Consider the following 24303-nt stretch of genomic DNA (forward strand, 5'->3'; position numbering starts at 1 on the left):
CCTCAGATGAGCCTAAATGTTCCTTTTATCAAGTAAAAGCTATGCATCCCAAGGTATTTGTTTCCTGGCCTTCCGAGAAGCTCACAGATAAATTGTCCCATTTGGAAAATTATCCCACTTCTAAAATCCTGTTGCATCTAGTTCTGCCTTCTGATTTACAACCTTACTTGAAAATGTTAAATTGTGTTTCTAACAAGTGTTTATGACCCTATCTGCTCATTGCAGTATAATGTAAGCAATCCAGGTATAGAATGACCCCATAGCATGAACTTTCCAAAACGTTCTAAAAGCCAGTATATATAAGAAACAAAATTCTCAATTTTTGTTTGCAAAAGGAAGAATAAACCTGGTTAAATTCAAGGTCAGTGATGCCCAGGGAGGGGGGCGGAAGGGGAGGGAGGGAGGGAGAAGAGGGGAGAGGTGGGAAGTGGGAGAGCCACCAGGGAGGCTGGCAGGCTCTCTTCTTCAAGGTTGCACAGAGCAGCACTTGTTTTACAAAGTCCCTTGGTCTTGAAGCCCCAGAAACCTGCTGTTAGCACAAGAAGAGAGTCCATCTGTCATTTTGTCTTAACCAAGCTCTCAGATTAACATATACTGGATTCCAGTTAATTTAGAATGAGAAAATTGCCTTTGAGACACATATATCCATTGGACCTGCTCATTCACATCTGAATGCTTCTGGGCTTTTGCCCCCATCCACCCTTTCCCATCACGGATCCCACTGCTCCCCCTTTGTGCCTCTGTTGTCAATTGTGAGTTTCTTTAGCTTAAATTCCCATTTCCCAGAGCTGCTCATCCAAAACTCTATTACCCGAAGCCCCTTAAAAAAAAAAAAAAAGATTTTATTTATTCATGAGAAACACAGAGAGGCAGAGACATAAGCAGAGGGAGAAGCAGGCTTCTTGTGGGAAATCTGATGCGGGACTTGATTCCAGGACCCTGGGATCACGACCTGAGCCGAAGGCAGACACTCAACCACTGAGCCACCCAGATACCCCCCAAGCCCATTTTAAATGCCCTCTTCTCTTCAAACTTGCCTTGAGCCTTCAAATCCAAAATAAGCGCGCCCTCGGAACTGTAGAGAGCACGTTGTTCCTTCCACACTCCCTTTTTCCCTCCACACTTTTTTTTTTAAAGTTACATTTAAAAAATGTACCTGACTACAGGAGGCCCGTAAACACTCTCTGTGTTTTACTGATGCTTGGAACTCCAGAGAGGGCGACGGGGCCTGATGCAGGTCACAGACACTCGCTGTGAAAGAGCACCTGTGACAGAAGGGATGGTCATGGGCGGGTCTCAGAGTTCCAGCCTCCCCACCTGGGTGATAGGACCACTCTTCCTTCTACTGGACTGTGAACTCCCGGAGGGTAAGTCTCACTGCATATCCAGCACCGGAGGGCAGCCCGGGTGGCTCAGCGGTTTAGCACCTGCCTTTGGCCCAGGGCGTGATCCTGGGGACCCAGGATCGAGTCCCACATCAGGCATCCTTGCAGGGAGACTGCTTCTCCTTCTCCCTCTGCCTGTGTCCTCTGTGTGTGTGTGTGTGTGTGTGTGTGTGTGTGTGTGTGTGTGTCTCATCCTGAATGAATAAAAAAAAAAATCTTTAAAAAAAAACCCTATTAAAAAAAAATAATAATAAATTAAAAAAAACCCTATTATCCAGCACCGGAATAGGGTCCAGCATCCTGCAGATGCCCAGTAAATGTCTGCTGAAAGAACTCATGGAGAAGGGAAGAAATGATTGAATGAATGGGTCGATGAACTCATCCACTCCTCCCCGCGAGGCCTCGGTCGTGCACGTAATTATATCGGCGGGAGTCGGCGGGGATTCCGAGCACCCGCGGGCCGGGGCAGGGGGCGGAGCGCCGAGTGACCCCGCCCACAAGGGGGCGGGGCGGGAGGATAGCCCCTCCCACAAAGGGGCGGGCCCCGCGGAAGTCCCGCCCACGAGGAGGCGGGGCCTGTGGCGCGCGGGAAGAAGCGCAAGCGGCGGCGGGAGCTGGAGGCGCAGCCGAGCGACCGCGGCCCTGCAGGTACTGCTCCCGGGCGCTGGCTCCCGCGGCCCCCGGCCTCCCGTTGGGGCCGCACGGGCGGCGAGAGGGTCTCGCTGAGGGCGGGCGGCCGGGGGCCGGGCGGAGCTGCGGGGCGGCGCGCGTTCGGGCGGCGCCGTGCGGCCTCCTCCCGGCCGGGCCCGGTCTCGGCTTCCCGAGCGCTCCGGGAGCCCCTCCCCGCGGCGGCCGCAGCCCCAGCCCCTGCCCGGGCGGCGCCTGGCTCCCCGGGAGCGCCCCGGGCCCACGGAGCGGGGCGGCCGCGCAGCAGGGCGGGGCCCGGGATTCCCTCGGCCCGGCTCCCCGGCTCCCCGGCTCCCCGGCTCAGGTGCCCTTGCGGAGGGGTTCGGGGAGAGGGCGACGCTGCCACCCGTCCCCGTCCCCGTCCCGGTCCCCGGCGCCCTGACTGCCGAGCGGGCTCCCCGCGCCTGCCCCCCGCTAACACTCCCTTCATCCCCGACGGCTTTCAGCGTTTCCTCCGCCTTCGGGGGCGGATTTGTTTCGGCCCCTTCCAGACCCGGCAGCATGAAAGTCATCACTTGCGAAATAGCCTGGCACAACAAGGAGCCGGTGTACAGCCTGGACTTCCAGCACGGCGCGGCGGGCAGGATCCACAGGCTGGCGTCGGCGGGCGTGGACACCGCCGTCAGGGTGAGCGGCCGGGGCGGGCCGGGGCGGGCCGGGGCGGGGCGGGGCGGGCCGGGGAGGCCCCGCTGAAGCGCCCTAGGGCCTCCCTTCCTGTGTGTGCTCAAAACCTGTGTCTGCAGACTCAGGCCGCCCTGCCCCCGAGCCCAGGCTGCAGACCGGTTCTCAGGCCCGCGACTGAACCGTGAGGGCACAAGAAAGCTTTATTCCTTGGCCAGTGCTTCCTAGATGGATACACTGCATGCTCCTTATTTGATTATTATTATTATTTTTTAAGATTTTATTTAATTATTCATGAGAGAGGGAGAGAGGGAGAGGGAGGCTCCATGCAAGGAGCCCGACGTGGGACTCGATCCTGGGACTCCAGGGTCAGGCCCTGGGCTCAAGGCAGCGCTAAACCGCTGAGCCACCCGGGCTGCCCTATTTTTATTTTTATTTTTATTTTTTTAAAGATTTTATGTATTTATTCATGAGAGACGCAGAGAGAGAGGGAGAAGCAGGCTGGGATCACAACCTGAGCCAAAGGCAGGTGCTCAACCAACTGAGCCACCCAGGTGCCTCCGATGCAGATCGTTTTAGAATCCAGAGCCAGGGATCCCCCGGGTGGCGCAGCGGTTTAGCGCCTGCCTTTGGCCCAGGGCGCGATCCTGGAGACCCGGGATCGAATCCCACATCGGGCTCCCGGTGCATGGAGCCTGCTTCTCCCTCTGCCTATGTGTCTGCCTCTCTCTCTCTCTGTGTGACTATAATAAATAAATAAATAAATAAATTTTGTATATATATATAAAAAAAAAAATCCTGAGCCAGTTCCTAGTGGGAACACTTGGCCCCAGAAAGAGGTAGGAGGGAGGGTAGCAAGTCATGGGACTGTCGACATATCAGATGGAAATTCCATTTTACGTGTATCCAAAGAAAAGCTATTTCCTTCCCAAAAACTAGCCTGGTATTGTTTTGGTAAGTGTTTATAGTGTTTAACAGTGTGGTAGGTATTCACTCTGTGTGTCTCGGAATGAACGTTTTGGTTATCGACAGATCTGGAAGGTGGAAAAAGGACCCGATGGAAAGGCCATTGTTGAATTTTTGTCCAACCTTGCTCGCCATACCAAAGCTGTCAATGTCGTGCGTTTTTCTCCAAATGGGGAAATTTTAGCATCAGGAGGAGATGGTGAGTATTAGTATTATCCTTCACAATTCCTTAGAAACCAGATACCGTTCTGTCTCGTGTTAAATAGTGAGATCTGAGCTAGGTACGCTTTTTGATTTTTGAGGTCACTTGACCTCTCGATCCGTCATTTATTTATTTATTATTTTTAAAAAATTTTTTGAGAGAGAGAGAGGGAGTTGATGAGCAGGGGGGAGGGGTAGAAGAAGAAGCAAGCTTCCGGATGATGTCGGACTGGATCCCAGGACTCTGGGGTCATGACCTGAGCTGAAAGCAGACACTTAACAGACTAAGCTATCCAGGCACCCTCAATCCGTCATTTAGATAGTTCAGTAAAATAGCGTTCTGAGGAGCTTGAGGGGATGGAGGACCAAAAGCTTAACCTGAGCAGAGCTATTTATAAATGGCCGCTCCTCCACCCCACTCGTAGGGACCAGTAGGAAGGTGCTTACCATTTTGTCAAAGTCCCAATGCAGCCCTCCTGGCCTTGTTTGATTGCTGGTTTAGTATCCAAGTGATCATAGTCTTTCCCATGTCTTTGTGTGATTAATTTCTTTACAGATTTTACTTATTTATTCATGAGAGACACAGAGTCTAGAGTATTGTCTAGAGAGAGAGAGAGAAAGAGAGAGGCAGGGACACAGGCAGAGGGAGAAGCAGGCTCCATGCAGGGAGCCTGATGTGGGACTCGATCCTGGGACCCCAGGATCACAGCCTGGCCTGAAGGCAGGGGCTAAACTGCTGAGCCACCCAGGGATCCCCTCTGTGTAATTAATTAATTCACCTGACGGAGTATTATCTGAATGGCCCTCTAATTTATGTTTGCTTGGTGGAAGTAGAATGATTCATATTTTCTGCTTGTGTTTAAATGGCATTAAACTACTACAAAAAAAAGTAAATCTTTTTTACTGTGTTTTGACACCGAAACAGTCTAGAAGTTAGTACAAAATAAAACACATCACAGGTTTTTGTTTGCAGAAGGAAGAAAGAGATCTGGTTAAGTCCAGTGCCACAATGTCCAGAGTGTGTGGCACAGAGAGATGGAAGGTGGGGAGCGTCACTGGGGGAGGCTGGCAGGCTATCTTCTGTGAGGTTGCACAGGGGAGCTCTCGTTTTGCCAAGTCCTTTGGCCCTAGAGGGTCAGAAACCTGCTGTTAGCAGTGGAGAGTGTCCACCTGTCAATGTCGAGGCTGATCTCTTCACCCAGCTCCCAGGATTACAGCTTAGCGTGAGCACACTTGTGCCCATACAGCCAGCTCAGTCACTGTCCTGCTGGCACTCAGAGTGAAGCTGCACGGGGCTCCGACTTGTGTGGTGAGTTGGGGTCCCAGCACAGGGAGTTAGAGCCCCCAGACAATTGATGACAACAGGCTGAGATATCTGATGTGTCCGTGGGCTCACTGTGTGCTAGGCATCATGTTGTGCTTCATACATATTAACTTATCGAATACTCTAGACAGAGTAGACAATACTCTAGACTCTAGATAGTCCGTGAGGTAGGTATGCATTTTACAGATGGGGTAGCTGAGGAGTCTAGATGCTAAGGCCTGCGGACATAGCTGGGAACGATTTGCCAATCCTTGCTTGGTGGCTCTTTGTTTCCGCCTATTCAGCTGCTCCTGGGTTATGCCTTAGGATGTGTTAACATAGTCAGCTGCTCTGCAGCGGTATTTTGCTGGCCTGGGGACCCTTCTGTTTAATAGGCCTTTGTATAGCTCTGATCGGGTATCAGTTTGATTTTGGAGTTTTAGATTAGAAGGCAGATTGTCCAGATTCTTACAAGTCACTCATTGTGACCACAGTATCTGTTGGACAATGTAACTAGGGTTTGGTTTTTTTTTTTTAAGATTTTATTTATTCATTCATGAGAGAGAGAGAGAGAGAGAGAGGCAGAGACACAGGGAGAGGGAAAAGTAGGTTCCCTGCAAGGAACCCGACATGGGACTCGATCCCGGGTCTCCAGGATCACGCCCTGGACTGAAGGCGGTGCTAAACTGCTGAGCCACCCGGGCTGCCCGTAACTAGGGTTTTAACACCGTAGCAGCCCAGAAAGGAGGGAGCCTGCAAAAACCATGGCTCATCTGTAACCAAATTGCTCCGCAGATGCTGTCATTCTGTTGTGGAAGGTGAATGACAACAAGGAGCCAGAACAGGTTGCTTTCCAGGATGAGGATGAGGCTCAGCTGAATAAGGAGAATTGGACTGTTGTGAAAACCCTGAGGTAACTTGGGGAGGGGCTAGACGAGTGCTTTATCTGACATCTCTAAATGGATTCAACTACATGCATTGGGTCTTGAACTCACAAGAGTTCTTTTTTCTTTTCTTTACTTATCTTTCTTTTTTTAGAGAGGGAGTGGGTGGTAAAAGAGAAGGAGAATCTCAAGCAGGCTGCACACCCAGCTTGGAGCCCAGCACAGGGCTCGATCTCACGACCCTGAGATCCTGACCTGAGCCCAAACCCCAGAGTCTGACACTTAACCCACTGAGCCACCCAAGTGCCCCAAAATGGGTTTTATTTCTGCTGTAAAATTTTCCTTAGATTGAATTCATTATAAAGATACGACTACCCCCTGAAGGTGTAGCAGATCGTAGCTGCGGGTAATGTAGTTCCAGTGGAAATTTCTGAAATCCTAATCCATGGTCTCTGAGGTTGCCTGTAGACTTTTTATGCCTTTTTCTCTCATTAAGACGAGATTTGCTTTTCCCCTCCTCTTCGGATTCCAGGGGCCACTTAGAAGATGTGTATGACATTTGCTGGGCAGCTGACGGGAATTTAATGGCTTCTGCCTCTGTGGATAACACGGCCATCATATGGGACGTCAGTAAAGGTAGCTGACACGTTTCTCTCATTGTCAGGGGGAAGGAATATTCCACGTGGCTAAAAAGTCTAACATGCTTTATCTTTAAAGACATAGGAAGAGTTTCCTAGTGAATTGGAATAAGGTGTCTGGCTCAGCACTTGAGGATGCCCATGTGTTGTGGATCCAACTCTATTTTAGGGTCCCAGTCAGAGTGGAAGCGGCTTAGCCCTGGTGCCCAAGCAAGGTCCATCCCGTCTGCGTGGGGGTGCAGACATGCTGGGGGCAGGGCTCATGCCTGCCTTCGTGGAACTCAGGATCTTGCACATTTAGCACGTTGTCGTAATCGATGGGCCCTTGAATGCTCCATGTTGGGATAGGTAGGATCAGGTGCCTGTCTGAGATCAAGGATGGCCAAGGTGCCTCCCTCATTCACAGAACTTATTCTCTGATTAGGAAGATAGTAGACATGTGGAAAGTTCTAAAAATGGCAGCAAAAGGCCAAAAGCAAGTTAGTGGCTAATGCCAGCCTGTTTTTGCCCCTCTACAGACCATTACTCGACCTTGATGTTTCCTCCCAGGCAAGAGGCTTGCCCTGCTCCTGTGTGGTGTGCAGGCTGCTGATCCTCCCCAGCTCGAGAGCCCTGGGAGGGAGTCGGGGTGGAGTAGGCCTCCCCCTGTGCTGGCTGCACCTCTGGTTATCCACTCTGTGACCCAGACCAGTGTGGCGTCAGTAGGATAGCGCTGGGAGGCATCTCCAAGCTCAAGGAGCACGACTCAGGGAAGCAAGGCATGGGGGTTACTCTGGGGAAGAGGCTCAGGCCAGTGGGAGCAGCAGGTGCAAGGGCCCTGCACATAGCCGCTAGAGTCCCCGGGCAGGTCGATTACGAAGTCCTTCAGAGACCCCCACACACTCACGCACCGGCTGGGTGACTGCAGTTGTGGGTTAAAAGCCTCTCTTGTAAATCTCAGAGGATGTTTGGAGAGATGTCATCACCCACCTTAATATCCCAGACTCCCCAAAAAGACTTGCAGGAAGGCTGGGGGTGGGGGGAAGTTAGCCCAAAGCACACCTACTGCACATCATGGACATCGGGTGGGTCACAGGGTCAGGGGCAACTCTTGGAGGGGAGCAGAAGCCAGACTGCAGAGGGCTGAGAGGAGGAGGAGAAATAGGGGGAGGTGAGTGAGCGAGTGTAGATCCCTTTTCAGAGGAGAGGGTTTAGGGGGCTTTTTTTGTTTTTGTTTTTTTGAATGGCCAGGGCTTCATGCCTCCCTCCTCTTTTTATCCAGGTAATCTTTGTGCATTACTGGTTTATTTTATTTTACTTAAAGATTTTAATTATTTATTCACAAGAGACACAGAGAGAGGCAAAGACACAGGCAGAGGAAGAAGCAGGCACCCTGCAGGGAGCCTGATGTGGGACTCGATCCCAGGGACCCTGGGATCACGCCCTGAACCGAAGGCAGATGCACAACCACTGAGCCACCCAGGTGCCCTGAACCTCAGTTTCATCTTCATCATGCCAGTTCCTTTCCATCTGGGTGTCTGTCTTGGCCACACCATGAATTCCTAGAACCTTTTCCTTGTACACAAGGCTCGCGGTCATATACCTCCTGTCCTCCATGTCTTGCCATTTTGGCCTTGTTTGTAACCCTCTAGAAGTCTCCCTGACACATTGCTCCACGTGCCTAAGCTGCCGGTCCCCCAGATCTGCTTACAGTACCTGCTGCTTCATGATCCCCTGCATCCTGCCCGCCTGGATAGCTCAACTCGGCTGGTCCCCTTCTTGACCCTCACCACTGCCTCACCAGCCACCCGTCTGTATACTGTGCTGCCTGCTGATGGGTGTGTGTCTCCCCCGAAGCTGCGGGCTCCTTGAGGGTAGGGACTGTGTGGGGTCCTCTCTCTCTTCCCAGAGCCTGACACAGACTGCAGAGCAGAGGCTCCGTCACCGGCTGCAACACAGTGCAGTGGTATAAAGGGCACAATGCTTCGTTTACTCCACTTGTGCTTGAGTAGGTTCTGGCAATGCTGTTGTGTGCTTTGTTCACAGGACAAAAGCTCTCCATCTTTAATGAACATAAAAGTTATGTCCAAGGAGTAACCTGGGACCCCTTGGGTCAGTATGTTGCTACCCTGAGCTGTGACAGGTGCGTCTGTCATCTTCTCTGTTGGCTTGAAATTTTCTGCAAAGCTGTTTTCATCACCATTTAACTAGTAATAAGGCAAAGTCTAGGTTTGATTCATCTATCCATCCATCTATCTGTGTTCTTGGTTTCATATAAAGCATTTGGTTTTTACTATTATTCTTAGGCCATAACAAGAAATTGGAAACTAACTAGGGTAGGCGCCTTATATTCAGTGCTTAGTAAATCTTTATTGAATGGGTGAATGAATGCATAGAGAGCTTTGAATTACATTTGAATTTCGTGGGCAGTTTTTAAAGAAAAGGTGTTTTGTAAATATGACTTATGCAAGAAGGGGTACTTAGCAGTAGGGTTCGATATTTTTTTCTTCTTTCTTTCTTTTTTTTTTTTTCTTCTTTCTTTTTTAAGAATTATTATTATTATTTTTTTAAAGACTTCTTTTTTTTTTTATTTTTATTTATTTATGATAGTCACACACAGAGAGAGAGAGAGAGAGAGAGAGGCAGAGACACAGGCAGAGGGAGAAGCAGGCTCCATGCACCGGGAGCCCGACATGGGATTCGATCCCGGGTCTCCAGGATCGCGCCCTGGGCCAAAGGCAGGCGCCAAACCGCTGCGCCACCCAGGGATCCCAAGAATTATTTTTAAGTAATGTCTACACCCTGCGCTAGGTTGAAACTCACAAACCCTGAGATCGAGTCGTATGCTCCACTGGATGAGCCAGCCAGCGAAACACTCCCGTTTCGTTTTCTGATTATAATTCACTACTGCAGTGATTTTAATGACTCTACTTATATTAATGTAGACATAGAATATTTTCTTTTAAAAAAAATACATATATATTTTTTAAAATTTCTTTACTTGAGAGAGAGAGAGCGAGAGCAGGAGCATGAGCAGAGGGAAGGGCAGAGGGAGAAGCAGACTCCCCACTGAACAGGGAGCCCGATGTGGGGCTCAATCCCAACCTTGAGATCATGACCTGAGCTGAAGAGACACCTAATGGACTAAACCACCCAGGCGCCCCTGTTTTGCCTTTTTTGAAAGGAGGTTTTACTGCTGTGTTTACTGGTGTCATGTATTTCATTGTGTTCTTGGAACAAAGAACTAAAAATCAGAGGTGCTAGATATTTTATTCATCAGTTGAAGCAGCCCTTTTGAGTATTTATCCGACTACTTTTAATCACCTCTGATTTCAGATGGCCCAGCAATGTGGAAGAGTTAGGAGATGCTATGGAAAATAAACACTGCTAAATTGTATGTGCACTTATTTTCTGATCTGTGTGTTTTATTCAGGCAATCAGGAGTTGAAACGATCTGATTAGCTAAGTGGGAATAATATGAATTAGCAACAACCAAATTTATCTGCTGCTGTTTACCTTACTCTTGCAAATCCCTGGAGGCGAGACCATTTGACACAAAATAAAAGTCACTGCGGTCCTACAAATTGTCCCTGGGCCCAGTGTCCGAGGCCTGAAAAGGCCAGGCCTAAAGTACATCTTCCTTGACAAATTGGAATATTCACTAAAAAAATGAAGTTATGACCTCTTTCCTCACTTTCACTAGTGACCTCCCTTGGGTGGTTTGCTTCTGTCATAATTAGTTAACGTGTGACAGTGTGACAGTCACTGTAAGTGGTCTTACAGGCTGACACTGTTTAGTGGGTCTTCGGTTTTGATGCTAGATTGCTTCTGTGTGGAACACTTCATTCACCAGAAGAGGTCACTCAGATTCTTCTTCTTCCTTTAGGATCCTGAGGGTATACAGCACCCAGAAGAAACGTGTGGCTTTTAACGTCTCAAAAATGCTGTCTGGAGTAGGGGCTGAAGGAGAGGTATCAAATATTTGAGCTACTTTAAGCTGTGCTTCAGTTGAGACTTAGAAAGTCACGAGCACCTCTGCATCTTACGGCTGAACCACTGGTCTCAGGCCCATGACCCTTGAGCTACCAAGTGCTTCCTCAGATCCAGTCGAGGCTCGGTTAGGCCGTTGGGCTGATCTGTGTGGAACTGGGGACATCTGGGGGCCAGGGGAGAGCCACTGATGGTGGATGGAGGTGTTTGTTCAACCCTGGCTCACTGTGGAGTCACCCGGAAGCATGAAGACACATAGGTCCCCGTCCCCCTAGATGTGATTCACTTGACTTGAAGTGGGCAGGGTGTCTGGGATTCTGAGGTGTAGTGAGGGTCGAGAACTTCTGACCTCGGGGGACCCCGGCACTGTGCCACAGGAAGGCAGGTGGGTCAAGCATCGGGTTGCCTGGTGGGAGGCAGTATGCCATCTTGGCCGGTATGGAGAGAATGTTGCTAGCAGACAGCAGAGACCCGGCCAGTGGTCGTAGAGGAATCAAGATGACAGACGCAGGCTCTTAGGCAGAAGGGAACAAAGAAGGGATACGGTGCAAACCCAGTCCTCAGGCAGCCGGCCAAGGCCAGGTGGGCCGTGAGCTGGCCACACGGGAGAGCTTACCCACAGTAAGGAGGGTGATGCTGGGTCTTTGGGTCCTGGAGACCTAAATGCTTAACGTTTATCACGTGTAAGCGAGTGGGAGCAAGAACTGTCCCACACAGGTGTTCAAGACATGTTTGAGAAGAGGATTATCAGTTCAGTAGCGGACTGTTTTCTCTAGACGAAGTGTTCATTAGCTTGGAGGTTCTAAATGGACACAGATAGCAAAGGGCGCCCAGTCATCGTCTGGCTTTCCCCCCCAGTCTCATTCTCTAGACAAACCGCTGTTGACAGTGTGCTGTGTTGTCACAGAGGCTTTTTACAAAGATAACTGTAGAGCCCTCCACACACACGTAGACTCGTAAGCACACACAGCTTTCTTTAACACAATGGCAGTTGGTCTTTATGAGGGATTACTCTTGAAGGCCTTTTTTTTTTTTTTTAAAGATTTATTTATGGGATGCCTGGGTGGTTCAGTTGTTGAGCATCTGCCTTCGGCTCATGATCGGCTCATGATCCCAGGGTATGGGGATTGAGTCCCACATCGGGCTCCCTGCAGGGAGCCTGCTTCTCCCTCTGCCTATGTCTCTGCCTCTCTGTCTCTCATGAATAATTTTTTTTTAAGGATTTTTTTATTTTACAGAGTTGGGGAGGGTGGGGAGGGGCAGAGAGAGAGAGAATCTCCAGCAGACTCCCCACTGCACACAGAGCCAGATATGGGGCTCGATCTCCCCACCCTGAGATCATGACCGGAGCCAACATCAAGAGTCGAACCCTTATGAACCCTTATCTGACTGAGCCGCCCAGGCAGCCCTGCTCTTGTAGTCTTAAGTGGTTGTTCGATTTGTGATCTATTTAATCTATTATTATGTGAGTAGTAAATGATACTATGTAAGATAAAAAGGAATTGGTAAGCTTTTCTTGTGAGTGTAAAGATTTGGACTAATGTTTAAACTTGTGTGGTGCAGGCAAGAAGTTACCGGATGTTTCATGACGACAGCATGAAGTCATTCTTTCGTAGACTTAGTTTCACCCCTGATGGATCTTTGCTTCTCACACCAGGTGGGTGCCTTTTTTTTTTTTTAAGATTTTTATTTTTAAAAATTATTTTAATTTTTTTATTATTTTTTTAAGAATTTGTTCATTTATTTGTGAGAGACACAGAGAGAGAGAGAGGCAGAGACACAGGCAGAGGGAGAAGCAGGCTCCATGCAGGGAGCCTGATGCGGGACTGGATCCCAAGTCTCCAGGATCATGCCCTGGGCCAACGGTGGCACTAAACTGCTGAGCCACCCCGCTGCCCTTTTTTTTTTTTAAGATTTTATTTATCCGTTTAGAGATTCAGAGTGCTAGAGACAGCGTGAGCTGGGGGAGAGGCAGAAGGAGAGAATCTTCAGGCAGACTCCTCGCTGAGCACAGAGCCCCATGTGGGGCTCAATCTCACGACCCTGAGATCACGACCTGAGCCAACATCAAGAGTCGGACACTTAAGCGACTGAACCACCCAGGCACTCCAAGAATAGTTTTGAAAGTCTGAAAAATAATAATACTTGAGCAGCCGTCTGCCTGACCAAATGTCAGCAGATCCTGTGGCGCTACTATTAGCAAATCAATATGGTTATTAGTACAGGAATAAACAAATGGGTGGGCCAGAACAGAAAATTCAGAATCAGTCCTGAGATCAAAGGGAATTTACTGTCTGACTTGGGTGGTATTTCGGTGGGAAGAATGAATTATTGAGTGAATGGTGCTGGAATGTCCGGCTACCTGGAAGAAAATGATATTGGATCCTTCACTTACATATAAAGATCAATTCCATGTTATTCAATACTTAAATATAAAAGGTGAAAACATAGGAGGACGTCCTAGGACAGGGAAGACCAGCTTAAGACTGGAAACCCGGAAGCTCTTAAATGATAGGCCTTTTTGAGTGCGTTTGACTAGGGAATCTTCGTATAGTGAAGACCCAGGAAGCACAACCTGCCGAAAAATAACTGGAAAATACTGTTTACTGTATAGGCAAGAGAGAGCTTATGTATATATACATACAGGGGCTCTTCCAAATTGATGAGAAAAAAAAAAAAGAAAAATCCAGAAGAAAAAATATGTATATACAAAAAGGCAGTTTGTGGAAGAGCAGATCTGCGTGTTCACACACAGGAAAAGGTTCGGAGACTCAATGATAGAGAAATAGAAAGTAAAGTGACCTACGATTAGGTACCTCTCTGTTCTTTTCAGACTAGAAAAATGAAAATATCTACTGCTGATGGGCAAGCAGAGTGTGGGTACTGCTGGTGGGAATGTGAATTGTTCACAGCCTTTTCAGGAAACAGTCTGGTCACCATTAAAGGCACATTCCCGTCAGCCCATCTGCCCCTCATCCTAGACTCGGTCTTTATGAAAATGTAATAGAAAAAGTACATTGTCAACCATGCTTACTGCAAGTGTTGTTTGTGGTTGTGGAAAGACAGTACTGATGGACAAGACGGGTGAATGGATTATGGTATTTTCATGTGACTGTCAGGCAGCCAGGAAGAGGATGCATCACCCAGGTTAGCTTTCGTGAGTAGGCACCTGGGCCAAGCAACATCAGGAGAGGCGTAAACAAGACCCCGTCTCAGGGAGACAGTCTGTCTACTCGGGGAGACTCTACTGTATGAATCGATGTGCAGTTGAGTTGTAACTGGTTGCAATGGTTGTGTGAGTGTGGAAGAATGGGGGAGAGGATCCCTGGTTTGTTCAAATGGGTCACGTGGGGATGGCAGGGTGGGCTGGGTGGGGAGAGAGTAGAAAGAGTGCTGATGGGGTCTCTGCCCCGTGCCCCCATCTGGTGGAGATGAAGAGGTCACTTGTTAGGCTACATGTGTGTGTGGATCAAGAAAGAGGTGTCCAAGGGCAGCTGTGGTTGACGGTCCTTCTCTGGCTGGGTCTGGCCTGGTTTTAAGGACGACCCCAGGGTGCGTGTGGAAGAGCTCGAATGTGGGTTCTCCCTAGAGGAAGGTGAGCCGCTGCAGGGGGCTGGGCTGTGGCAGAGGCCTGGGTCCCCCCCTGCAGCCTCCTGGCTCCACCAGGCAGGTGGGAAAAACGAGTCACAGGCTCTGGCTGGCAGCCACACTCAAATCCAAGGGACAGAGCCTGGGGATCTAATGAGAGCGTTTCTCCAGCAGGAAGTGGCCGGCCTCCCGAGCAGAGGGCAGAGGTCTCCCATAGCAAGGCCCCCCTGCTCCCGTTCTTCCTCCCCAGGCCTGGAGCCATGCCGAGTGGTGGGGTCACCTGGGGGTGGGGCGGGGAGGTGACAGGTGGGTAGAGCTGGAATAAGAGCTGAGCCCAGACTGGGACCATTTGTATTTGTCCTCAGTCACAAAAACATTGTCCAGGGCATACAGCGAGCGGGGAAAAGATTTTACAAGCCAGGGTTGCATGCTCGTGAGTTTATCTTCTTCAGTCTAATAAAATCTTGCCTTTTCTCCCTGTCCCTGCTTCCCCAGCTGGGTGTGTGGAATCTGGCGAAAACGTAACAAATACGACTTATGTTTTCTCCAGGAAAAATCTTAAAAGGTACGCAATTGAAGAAAGAGTTGAGATGTTTGCCCTTTCTTTTTTGCTTTGTGGTGAGTAACAGTGCCCTTTCTAAGAAGGTCATGACCAATCTTGCAGGCCTATTGCTCACCTTCCATGCCCTGGCAAGGCGACGCTCGCTGTTCGCTGCTGTCCCGTCTACTTTGAGTTGAGGCCAGTGGTGGAAACAGGTACGTCAGAACCACAGTAGTCGTGTTCTGTTTTCTCTGAGGTAGGTCACCGGGGTGTGGGGTCGTGATTGGGGTTTTATCTTGTGGGGAAAGGTATGTGGGTTTGGTTCAGTTTAGTTAACTTGGAAAAGCTGGAGCAAAGACAGTGTTATCAAAAACGTGTCCATTTTTTTTTGCCTTGTCCAGAATACCCTTTTTTCACTTAAACTTTAAAGGAATAAAAGTACTTTTATTCTTCTACCGAAGCAGGTCGAATGCCATTCATTTTTCCTATGCTGTAAAATTATATATGAATTGGATTTTCATTTTTTAGGGTTTCTTTTTCCCCCTCCATCTAAATAGATCTTGTCCATGGCTTTAAGCAGTCGGATTATGATGCGTCTTGGTGTGGTTTCCTCTGATTTCTTGTGCACGGAGTTTGTTGAACTCTTAGACCTATAGGTTTACAGTTATCACATTTGGGGAATTTTTACCATTATAGCTTCAAATATTTTTTTTCTTCACCAAGGATGCCACCTACACTTGCATTAGGCCATTTGACGTTACTCCCTGGCTTGCTGGTGATCTGTCTGCTTGCTTTTTCCCCTCTTGGTACCTCAGTTTTCTGCATTACATATTCCGCGTCTCTATTAAACATGCTCCATCTTTCCTCTTGTTTCTTGAGTAGATAGAATACAGTTTAAGATTTTATTTGAGAGAGACGGGGCACGAGCAGTGGGAGTGCAGAGGCAGAGGGAGAAGCAGAGTCCCCACTGAGCAGGGAACCGATGCAGGACTCGATCCCAGGGCCCCAGGATTATGACCTGAGCTGAAGGCAGTTGCTCAACCAACTGAGCCCCCCAGGCACCCTGGAATACAGTTTTTGTAATGACTCTTAATGTCTTTGTGTACAAAGGATTGGCTCTGATTTTTCTTCCCCTCTCGTATGGGTCACATTTTCTTCTTTGCTTGCCTGGTAATTTTCTGTTAGATGCCAGACATCGTGACGGTGCCTTTCGTGGATGCTGGATATATTTCTACAGATGTTCTTGAGCTTATTGTGAGATGCAGTGAAGTGCCTTGGAGGCACCATGCTGCTGCCTTTCATTCGGCCGGACCAGCAGCATTTGGTCTACAGCTCATTTCCCCACTACTGAAGCAAAGCAGCCTGAAGTACTCTAATCTGTGCCCCAGGAGAGCTAGGTTTCCTGCTCTCCTGGGGCACAGCTTCAGGCTGTGCGAGCTTCACACGCTGGAGCGAGCTTCAGGAATGGCTTTCCCTTTCCTGTAGTTCTTGCTCTGCCCTGGTGGTTTCCGCACATGCTCGCACCCATCAGTGCTCCGCTGGAGACCTGCCTGTGAACCCCAGCCACCTGGGCCCTCCGGCTCCCAGCTCCATCCTGTCAGCTCAGTCTGGCTGCTGCGGGCTGCCGGGCTTCCTCTACCTTTCCCAGGCCTAGAAGCTCAGGCAGTAAGCTGAGGCAGATGGAGGACTTCCTCTTTACTTCCCCTCCCTCGGGGATCACTGTCCTCAGAGCCTGATGGCTGAGGCCTTGAAAACCATCATTTGGCATATTCTGTTTGGTGTTTCCTTTGCTTCAGGTGGGAGGGTAAATCCAGTCCCTGTGACTCCATGGCTGGAAGCAGCAGTTTTTAACCTCTTCATCCTTTATGTGAATGTATATAGTTAAGTGAAGGACCATTAAAATGTCATTTGACATTTTTCTCGGTGACCCTTGTTTTTCCTTATCAGAAAGCAGCTCTTTAGCCTGACCTGTGTCACACGTCCTGTCTTGTGGGACCTTCTGGTTCCCACGATTCTCGGATCAAGACCCAATACCCTTGTTGATTCATGTGTGGTTCTCCTTAGAACTGGACTCTAGTGAAGCATGCACCAAAGTGGCCTTCAGTAACGTGATGTCATTTATGTCTCCCAAGAGAGGACTTTTGGGGGGAATTTGTTTCCATTGGGACCTTTGCATTTGCTTCTTGTTTTCTGACCTTTGTTTCCGCCTCCGGGCAGACAGACCGTCACAGGAGCCGGGTGTGGAGCTGGTGCACCTGCCCTACCGCTTAGTGTTTGCTGTGGCTTCCGAAGACTCGGTGCTCTTGTACGACACCCAGCAGCCGTTCCCTTTTGGCTACGTGTCTAACATACATTACCACACGCTGAGTGACGTTTCTTGGTGAGTGGCCGGTGTTGAGGGTGCAGGAGGCACAGTGTGTGGTGTCCTGGAGTAGACCCTTGAGTCAGGGAGCATTTCAGTGCTATGGATGGCTTTTGTGGCCCGTGTTTACCAATTTCTTTCTTTCTTTTCTTTTCTTTTTTTTTTTTTTTTTTTTTTTTTAAGATTTATTTGAGGGGCACCTGGTTGGCTCAGTTGGTTCAGCATCTGCCTTCAGCTCAGGTCATGATCTCAGGGTCCTGGGATCAAGCCCTGTGTTGGGCTCCCTGCTCAGTGGGAAGAAGCAGGCTCCCCCTGCTCCCCCTGCCCCTCCCCCCCGGGCTTGTGTGCTCTATGTCAAATTAAAAAAATTTTTTTAAAAATATTTATTTGAGAGAATGTGTGCGAGCACAGGTGGGGGGAGTGGCAGAGAGAGAGGGAGAATCTCAAGCAGATTCCCTGCTGAGCACGGAGCCTGGTGCAGGCCTTGATCCAAGGATCCTAAGATTGTGACCTGCGCAGAAAGCAAGGGTCACTTAACCGACTGAGCTACCCCCCCAGGGCCCCTACCAATTTCTTCTGAAAGGAATTAATGTGAGAGGGAAAGGCATTTCTAGTTTGCTAGGATACCACTTCCTATTGTAACAGTAATAGCTAAAGGGTGCCATTCAGAGGCCCTCGGGTTTCCTCTGGTTCTCAAGCTGGGAGGTGCCCGCTGGGTTCCCTGGTTGCTGGGGGCTTGCCAGGCGCTCTGGCAGGAAGCCCCCATCCGCAAGCTCCTGCCGTCCAGACCTGTGCCCTTCTGCCGGCAGTCCTCTTTGCCCCTGGGTATTCCCTGGTCGCCACCTGCTCGCGCCCAGCTCTGGCCGGGGCCTGCCCACCCCCAGCCTGGGCCTGCCCACCCATCCCCTCTTTCTTGTTCTTTGTAACTTTTTATCTTCCTTTAATTTTCTTCTTATGTTAGTGGAAAAAGGGGCCTCGCACCTTCAATTTGGTGACTTTGAGGACAGTCCCGAGACGTGCCAGTGCCTGAGAAAGTCGAGCTGGGGGCTGGGAAGGAAAGGGTGGGAGTGAGCAGCACACAAAGCGTGAACTTCCACATTCCAACTAATAAAGAGCCAGAAGATGGGCCCCTGGACTTAGCACCGTTTCTAACCTTTCCTCCTGTTTGGGGAACAAAGGTCCAGCGACGGCGCCTTCCTGGCCATTTCTTCCACCGATGGCTACTGTTCTTTTGTGACATTTGAGAAGGATGAACTTGGAATACCTCTGAAAGAGAAGCCGGTTTTAAGCATGAGAACTCCCGACACGGCAAAGAAAACCAAGAGTCAGCCGCACCAGGGGTCCTCCCCAGGACCCAGGCTGGCAGAGGGGACCCCCACCAGCAAAGTCCAAGACCCCAGCAGTCCCTGCACACCCCCGCCTCAGGCAAGACCGCCTCCAGCCCCAGCGGCACCTTCCGAGGAGAAGGCGGCCCTGCAGCCCAGCACTCAGAACCCCAAAGCACCCCCATCCCGGAGGGTCACCCTGAACACACTGCAGGCCTGGAGCAAGACCACACCCCGGTAAGAACTTTGGGCGGAAGAAGAAATCGTCGTTGCAATTAAAAAACAAAATAGAAGTGGGAAGCCCCCAACCTGTAACGGGACAGGTACCCCGTCTTGCTGCCAGAGAGATTCGGAAACATGGGACCTGAGCGCCAGCTCCCTGCTTATAAGCCCTCTGGTGGGTCCCATTTCCACCTCTTGGGCAGGGTCCAGAGCCCTGTGCACCACACACTTGATTCTACCCCCCTCACCCCCCCACCCAGGGCCTTTCCCACAGGCCCTGCCTTGCCCTGGGAGCCCTGATCCCTAGCCCAGCCCTGGAGGTCAGGGCCCTTGGCACCCCTGTGCTGTTCCCTTCCGCTGTAAAGCCTTAGCCATCTGTGTTCTTGGTGACACTGGGGTCCTCCTTGGACGTCCCTTTAGCCCTTCTTCTGTCCTAAGATGTCACATTCAGTTGCAGGAGTTTGGTTTGGTTTTGTGTTAGATTTAGAGACCCCTTAAGGCAGGAAGCACATCCCCCACCCCCCCCAACCCACATTCTCCTGCCCAGAATCGTCTCAAGCACTGAGCAATAAGTAAGAAACCAGAGTAGCCTCTTGGTTTTTATGACATCCATTGACTGGCTCATGGGAAGTCTGGCCTGATACTGGGCTCCAGGTGACATGGAGACCTCACCTCACGGTGGCCCCTGCTGCCAGCACAGCCCTTGTTGGCTGCTGCCACCAGCGCTCTTCCCTGAGCTGGGGGGTGTTGGGGGACCTCACCCCACAGACTCTGCTCAGCCCTGTCCCCAGGCCCCCTCCCTCCTAACCCCTGCCCAGCCCTGTCCCCAGGCCCCCTCCCTTCTAACCCCTGCCCAGCCCTGTCCCCAGGCCCCCTCCCTCCTAAGCCCTGCTCAGCCCTGTCCCCAGTCCTCCTTCCTCCTAACCCTTCTGCTGGACCACCCGAGGAGGTGGCCTGGGGAGGGAGCAGAAGCTGACAGTGCTGGTCATGGTAGGCTCTTCTGGAATCTGAGTGCTGCAGATTAGCAACCTTTTTCTTTTGTTGTTGTTTTGGTGGGTGAAGGGAGTGGGAAGGTGTTCTTTGAAATACTTACGGTATGAAGGTCTTTCCCTCTTAATTCTTTTTTTTTTTTTTAAGATTTTATTTATTTATTCATGAGAGAGAGAGAGACAGGCAGAGACACAGGCAGAGGGAGAAGCAGGCTCCATGCAGGGAGCCCGACATGGGACTCGATCCCAGGTCTCCAGGATCATGCCCTGGGCCGAAGGCAGGTGCTAAACCACTGGGCCACCTGGGCTGCCCCTCCTCTTAATTTCTTGCAGTCGTCTTGCATCTGTAACTTTAAAATCGAATCTTAATTTTTTAAAAAATTTTTTATTTATGATAGTCACAGAGAGAGAGAGAGGCAGAGACATAGGCAGAGAGAGAAGCAGGCTCCATGCACCGGGAGCCCGATGTGGGATTCGATCCCGGGTCTCCAGGATCGCGCCCTGGGCCAAAGGCAGGCGCCAAACCACTGCGCCACCCAGGAATCCCCGAATCTTAATTTTTTGTGTTTGTGCCCCACGAATCTTAATTTTCAATAACTATTTGTTTTGGAGCTTTCCATAGTAGGAACCACATCTGCTCGCTGTATAGATGCAGCATCCATGGCTTTTCAGCATACCACTGGAGATTAACACAGGTCTTGAAACTTTCATTTATTTATTTATTTATTTATTTATTTATTTATTTATTTATTTATTTATTTATAAAGATTTTATTTATTTATTCATGAGAGACACAGAAAGAGAGAGAGAGAGAGAGAGGCAGAGACACAGGCAGAGAGAGAAGCAGGCTCCATGCAGGGAGCCCGACGTGGGACTCGATCCCAGGTCTCCAGGATCATGCCCTGGACTGAAGGTGGTGCTAAACCGCTGCACCACCGGGGCTGCCCCGGTCTTGAATCTTTTGGATGGCTAGTTAAGGTTTGACTATTGTAAATGTGATGATTGAACCTAGTACGTGAACATCGTCTTGGGCTGCCAGGTAAGTGGGCACATCAGTACCTTGCGTGGTCTGATCAGCTGGAAATTTGAAATGTTTCCTTTGGGTAGTTGTGAAACTTAGTATCCTCATAAATGATTCCTGTGACACTAATGAGCCCTGTACCCCTTTACTTTTTTTTTTTTTTAATCAAGGAGGATAAACTTAATACCCTTAAAGACAGATACTCCACCGAATTCTGTACCAACCAGTGTAGTTTCCACCCCTTCGGCAGAAGAAACTCAGTCAGGTGAGTGATACTGTTACTAGTTTAATATACTGTTACTAGTTTAATATATTGTTACTAGTATCTTTTTTGTGTTTTTTGGAAATTAACTATCTACTTTTAAGTCTGTTCTGAGAAAGCAGGGATGCATATTACTAGACCCTCATTCAGCCCCTCTGGCTGCCTATGTGCACTCAGGAGGAGGCCACCTTCCCATGCACCTACGGTAAAGGGGTATGGGGGTTCAGGAGGTGCTGTAGGTCAGGGCTCAGCCCCCTGGGCACTGCTGACAACCTGGGCTGCAGAGTTCTTTGTTGTGGGGCTGTCCTGGGATTGTAGGATGGCGGCACCCACTGTCCCCCACCCACCAACTTGGGACATTCTCAAAGGTCACCAGACAGTTCCCACTGTTCCCTGTGAGAGGTGAGATCGCCAGGCTGTTCACTTCCTGTCCAGTTCATTCTGTCAACATCAGTTCTTTTTTAAAAAAAAAAAAATTATTTTTTGAGGGATGCCTGGGTATCTCAGTGGTTGATCGTCTGCCTCTGGCTCAGTGTGATCCTGGGGTCCTGGGATCGAGTCTCGCATCAGGGTCCCCGCAGGGAGCCTGCTTTTCCCTCTTCCTGTGTCTCTGCCTCTCTCATGAATAAATATATAAAATCTTTAAAAAATATTTATTTGAGTGTGTGTGCAGTTGGAGGGGCAGAGTGAGTCTTAAGCAGACTCCCTCGCTGAACACAGGGTTTGATCTCACAACCCTGAACTCACAGCCTGAGCCGAAACCAAAAGTCAGACGCTTACCCGGGTGCACCGTCCAGGCGCCCTGTAAACATCAGCTCTTAATTTTAAAGAAGTGTTCGCTTACTTGCCAGCCTGTGTGTGTGTTCACATTCCAGAGATGCCCGGAGACCCTCGCGGCAGCCCTCCGGAGCTCAAGCGGCCTCGACTCCACGAACACGAAGGCAGTGCCCAAGGGCTGGACCCCTGAGGAGACCCATCTAGGGGCCCCGTGTGCACAGAGAGGGGGGCTGGGCCGGACACACTGGAGACCAGGGGCGTTAGGTGGAGCCCGACAGACACTCGTGAATTGATCTCTGTAACTAAAGATACGCATGGACCAGGTTTTCTCCAGAACTGTGTTTGCTCTTGCATTCAACATACATTTTTACCTCGGAGATGTGAACATTTTCATGGACTAAATCCTCTTTTTTGATGAGTTTCTGAAACGAGCAGTTCAACCTTATTTTGCATGAAGCAGTGACTTCTCCCTTGAAAATACACGGAAGTACAGACAGGTTGCAAGTGGACGCTTCTAAGGCAGGAATAGAAAGAGGAGAACAGTGTCAGAGAAGGTCTATTTCCCCGTAGTCGATTTTTAGGAGTTCTTTTGCTTTCTGATTTTAAAGGTAATAATGCTTGTTCTGGAAAGTTTAGTGAGAATAAGGCAGGAAAACCGGGTCAGGGTGAGCCTCCGCCCTCCTGTTACCATCAGGAGGAGCCTGGTTGCTGTTGGGCATATTTATTTCCTTGACCTTTTTTTTTTTTTCCTCTTAGGGAGAGAGAGTTGAGATACAGTTTGGTATCCAAATAGATTTATTTTTCAGATTGATTTTTCAGAGTAAAAGAACTTTCCATAGCAATTTCTGTCTGTGCCTTTTCTGTCTCCCTTCCTGCGGGGAGTAAAGCAGCGTCATGGGCCGGAGCGCACACAGGGCAGCTGGCTGCAGGAGGCCCCCACGGGGTCGCGTGCAGCGCCGCGGCTGCTGCTCACGGAGAGGGGGTGCCACCGAGGAATGTCGTGATGCTCGATGCCAGTCACTTTGGGATAATGAACACCGTGAGTCCTGCAAGTGAGACCCCCCCCAAGCCTAGATTTCTCTCCAGTCTCGGAGAGATTACAGCTTTCAGGAGCCCTGGTCAGATCCGACGGGAAGTGGCTGAGGAGTGAATGAATGTTCCCCCTTTGAACTCTGGGCAGCAACAAAGGAAGAAATTGGAAAAAGGATCAATGTGTCACTCGGTCCATAACCTGGTTAACCAGGAAGAGAGTTTGCCTCCCTTTTAGATGCGAAGGTGTCACACGGGGGTTAATTTACAGTGTAGAGAACTAGAAGGTGAACGGATGCGCAGCCGTGAGGATACGGGGGTGGGTCACGTTCAGTGTGAAGATACTTGAAAATGTCAGACGGTATCTGTTTTGACCAGTGATTCTCAGCCTTCGCTGTCTGCTGAGTCTTGGTGCCTGGGTACCCTCCACCCCCGCCCCCGGAGGGACGGCCTAAAGGGACTGGGGCATGGTCTCCACGTAATTACAGCTCCACGTAATTCAGATGCCCAGCCAAGCCTGGGAAATCGTGCGAAGAGCTTTCCCTGCATATGATGTTTTCTGGTTAAATCACTTCCACGGAAAGCTTTTTCTTGCTTGTTCTCATCATCATCGTGGATTGGCAGCCTGATAAGGAAGCTCTGCTCTCGGGATCCCTGGGTGGCTCAACGGTTGAGCGTCTGCCTTTGGCCCAGGGTGTGATCCTGTGGGGAGCACCTTCAGCCTGGAGTATGCGGTATAGACATCACTAGTTGTTGGTCAGCTGTCACTGAATATAAATCACAGAATCATCCATAAAAGCCCATGTGATGGGGATGCCCAGGTGGCGCAGCCTGCCGGCAGCCCGGGGTATAATCCTGGAGTCCCGGGATCGAGTCCTGCATTGGGCTCCCTGCGGAGAGCCTGCTTCTCCCTCTGCCTGTGTCTCTGTCTCTGTCTCCTGAATAAATAAGTCGTTGGGGAAAAAAAAAAAAAAAAAAAAACCCAGGTGATGTTACCTCCAGGTCCTGATCTTTTTAAAAAGTTCTGCTTCCATCCGGGTAGTTTAGTAGGGAAGCCTGTGCAAAAGGACCCTGGCCTGAGGGCCAGGCGGTATCCCCTCACGACATGTCCCTGTCAAACCGGCCTCCTCGCCGGGGCCCTGCAGCTGCCTGTTCCTCAGTGCCACCGACTGTCTGGTGGCCCCCTGAGCCCACGCTGTTGTGGAGGAGCCGCCTCCCGCAGGGCGCCCACCAGGGCAAGGGCGCTGCAGCAGGGAGACCAAGCGTGTGCCCCCAGGGGCAGGTGCAGCTGTCACATCGGGTCCCCTCCCTCATTTTTGTCCTGCGGCCACATCTGTGGTCCTTGCCGGAAGCACTCACACCCGCACATTCACGGTGCCGTGGACGCTTCTTAGCAACACAGTTGTGAGTGTCTATTTTAACAAGTGGGTCCCGAGTCCTTGGTTCTGGAACCTTCCAAGTGGGGAGAGGGGAGGGCAGAGGATGACCGGCCCGGCCCTCCCCCACCTGCAGTCTCAAGAGCCTGCAAGGTCC

General features: G+C 50.2%; 1 protein-coding gene and 1 long non-coding RNA gene across 3 annotated transcripts; one reads left to right on the forward strand and one right to left on the reverse strand.

Annotated features, from left to right (window-relative positions):
* Window positions 1-1925: 1925 nt before the first annotated feature.
* On the forward strand, window positions 1926-22583 carry CHAF1B (chromatin assembly factor 1 subunit B). 2 transcript variants are annotated; one of them, XM_038581451.1, is made up of 14 exons: window positions 1926-2033; window positions 2564-2699; window positions 3726-3858; window positions 5959-6076; window positions 6580-6683; window positions 8711-8807; window positions 10551-10635; window positions 12218-12311; window positions 14738-14807; window positions 14907-14998; window positions 17001-17163; window positions 18324-18707; window positions 20873-20967; window positions 21840-22583. In XM_038581451.1, exons 2-14 carry the CDS (start codon window positions 2574-2576, stop codon window positions 21929-21931), a joined length of 1653 nt encoding a protein of 550 aa, XP_038437379.1. In that variant the 5' UTR covers window positions 1926-2033; window positions 2564-2573; the 3' UTR covers window positions 21932-22583. The 2 variants fall into 2 exon arrangements, with proteins under 2 accessions (XP_038437379.1, XP_038437380.1); XM_038581452.1 differs by having other exon boundaries at window positions 1952-2033; window positions 2519-2699.
* On the reverse strand, window positions 17533-24281 carry LOC111093461. The gene is made up of 4 exons (XR_005382352.1): window positions 23767-24281; window positions 18299-18411; window positions 18127-18192; window positions 17533-17656 (listed from the first exon to the last, which is right to left on the reverse strand). It is a non-coding gene; the product is annotated as an uncharacterized LOC111093461 (long non-coding RNA).
* Window positions 24282-24303: the final 22 nt, after the last annotated feature.

Source organism: Canis lupus, chromosome 31, assembly GCF_011100685.1.
Source record: "Canis lupus familiaris isolate Mischka breed German Shepherd chromosome 31, alternate assembly UU_Cfam_GSD_1.0, whole genome shotgun sequence".
NCBI classification, from domain to species: Eukaryota; Metazoa; Chordata; class Mammalia; order Carnivora; family Canidae; genus Canis; species Canis lupus.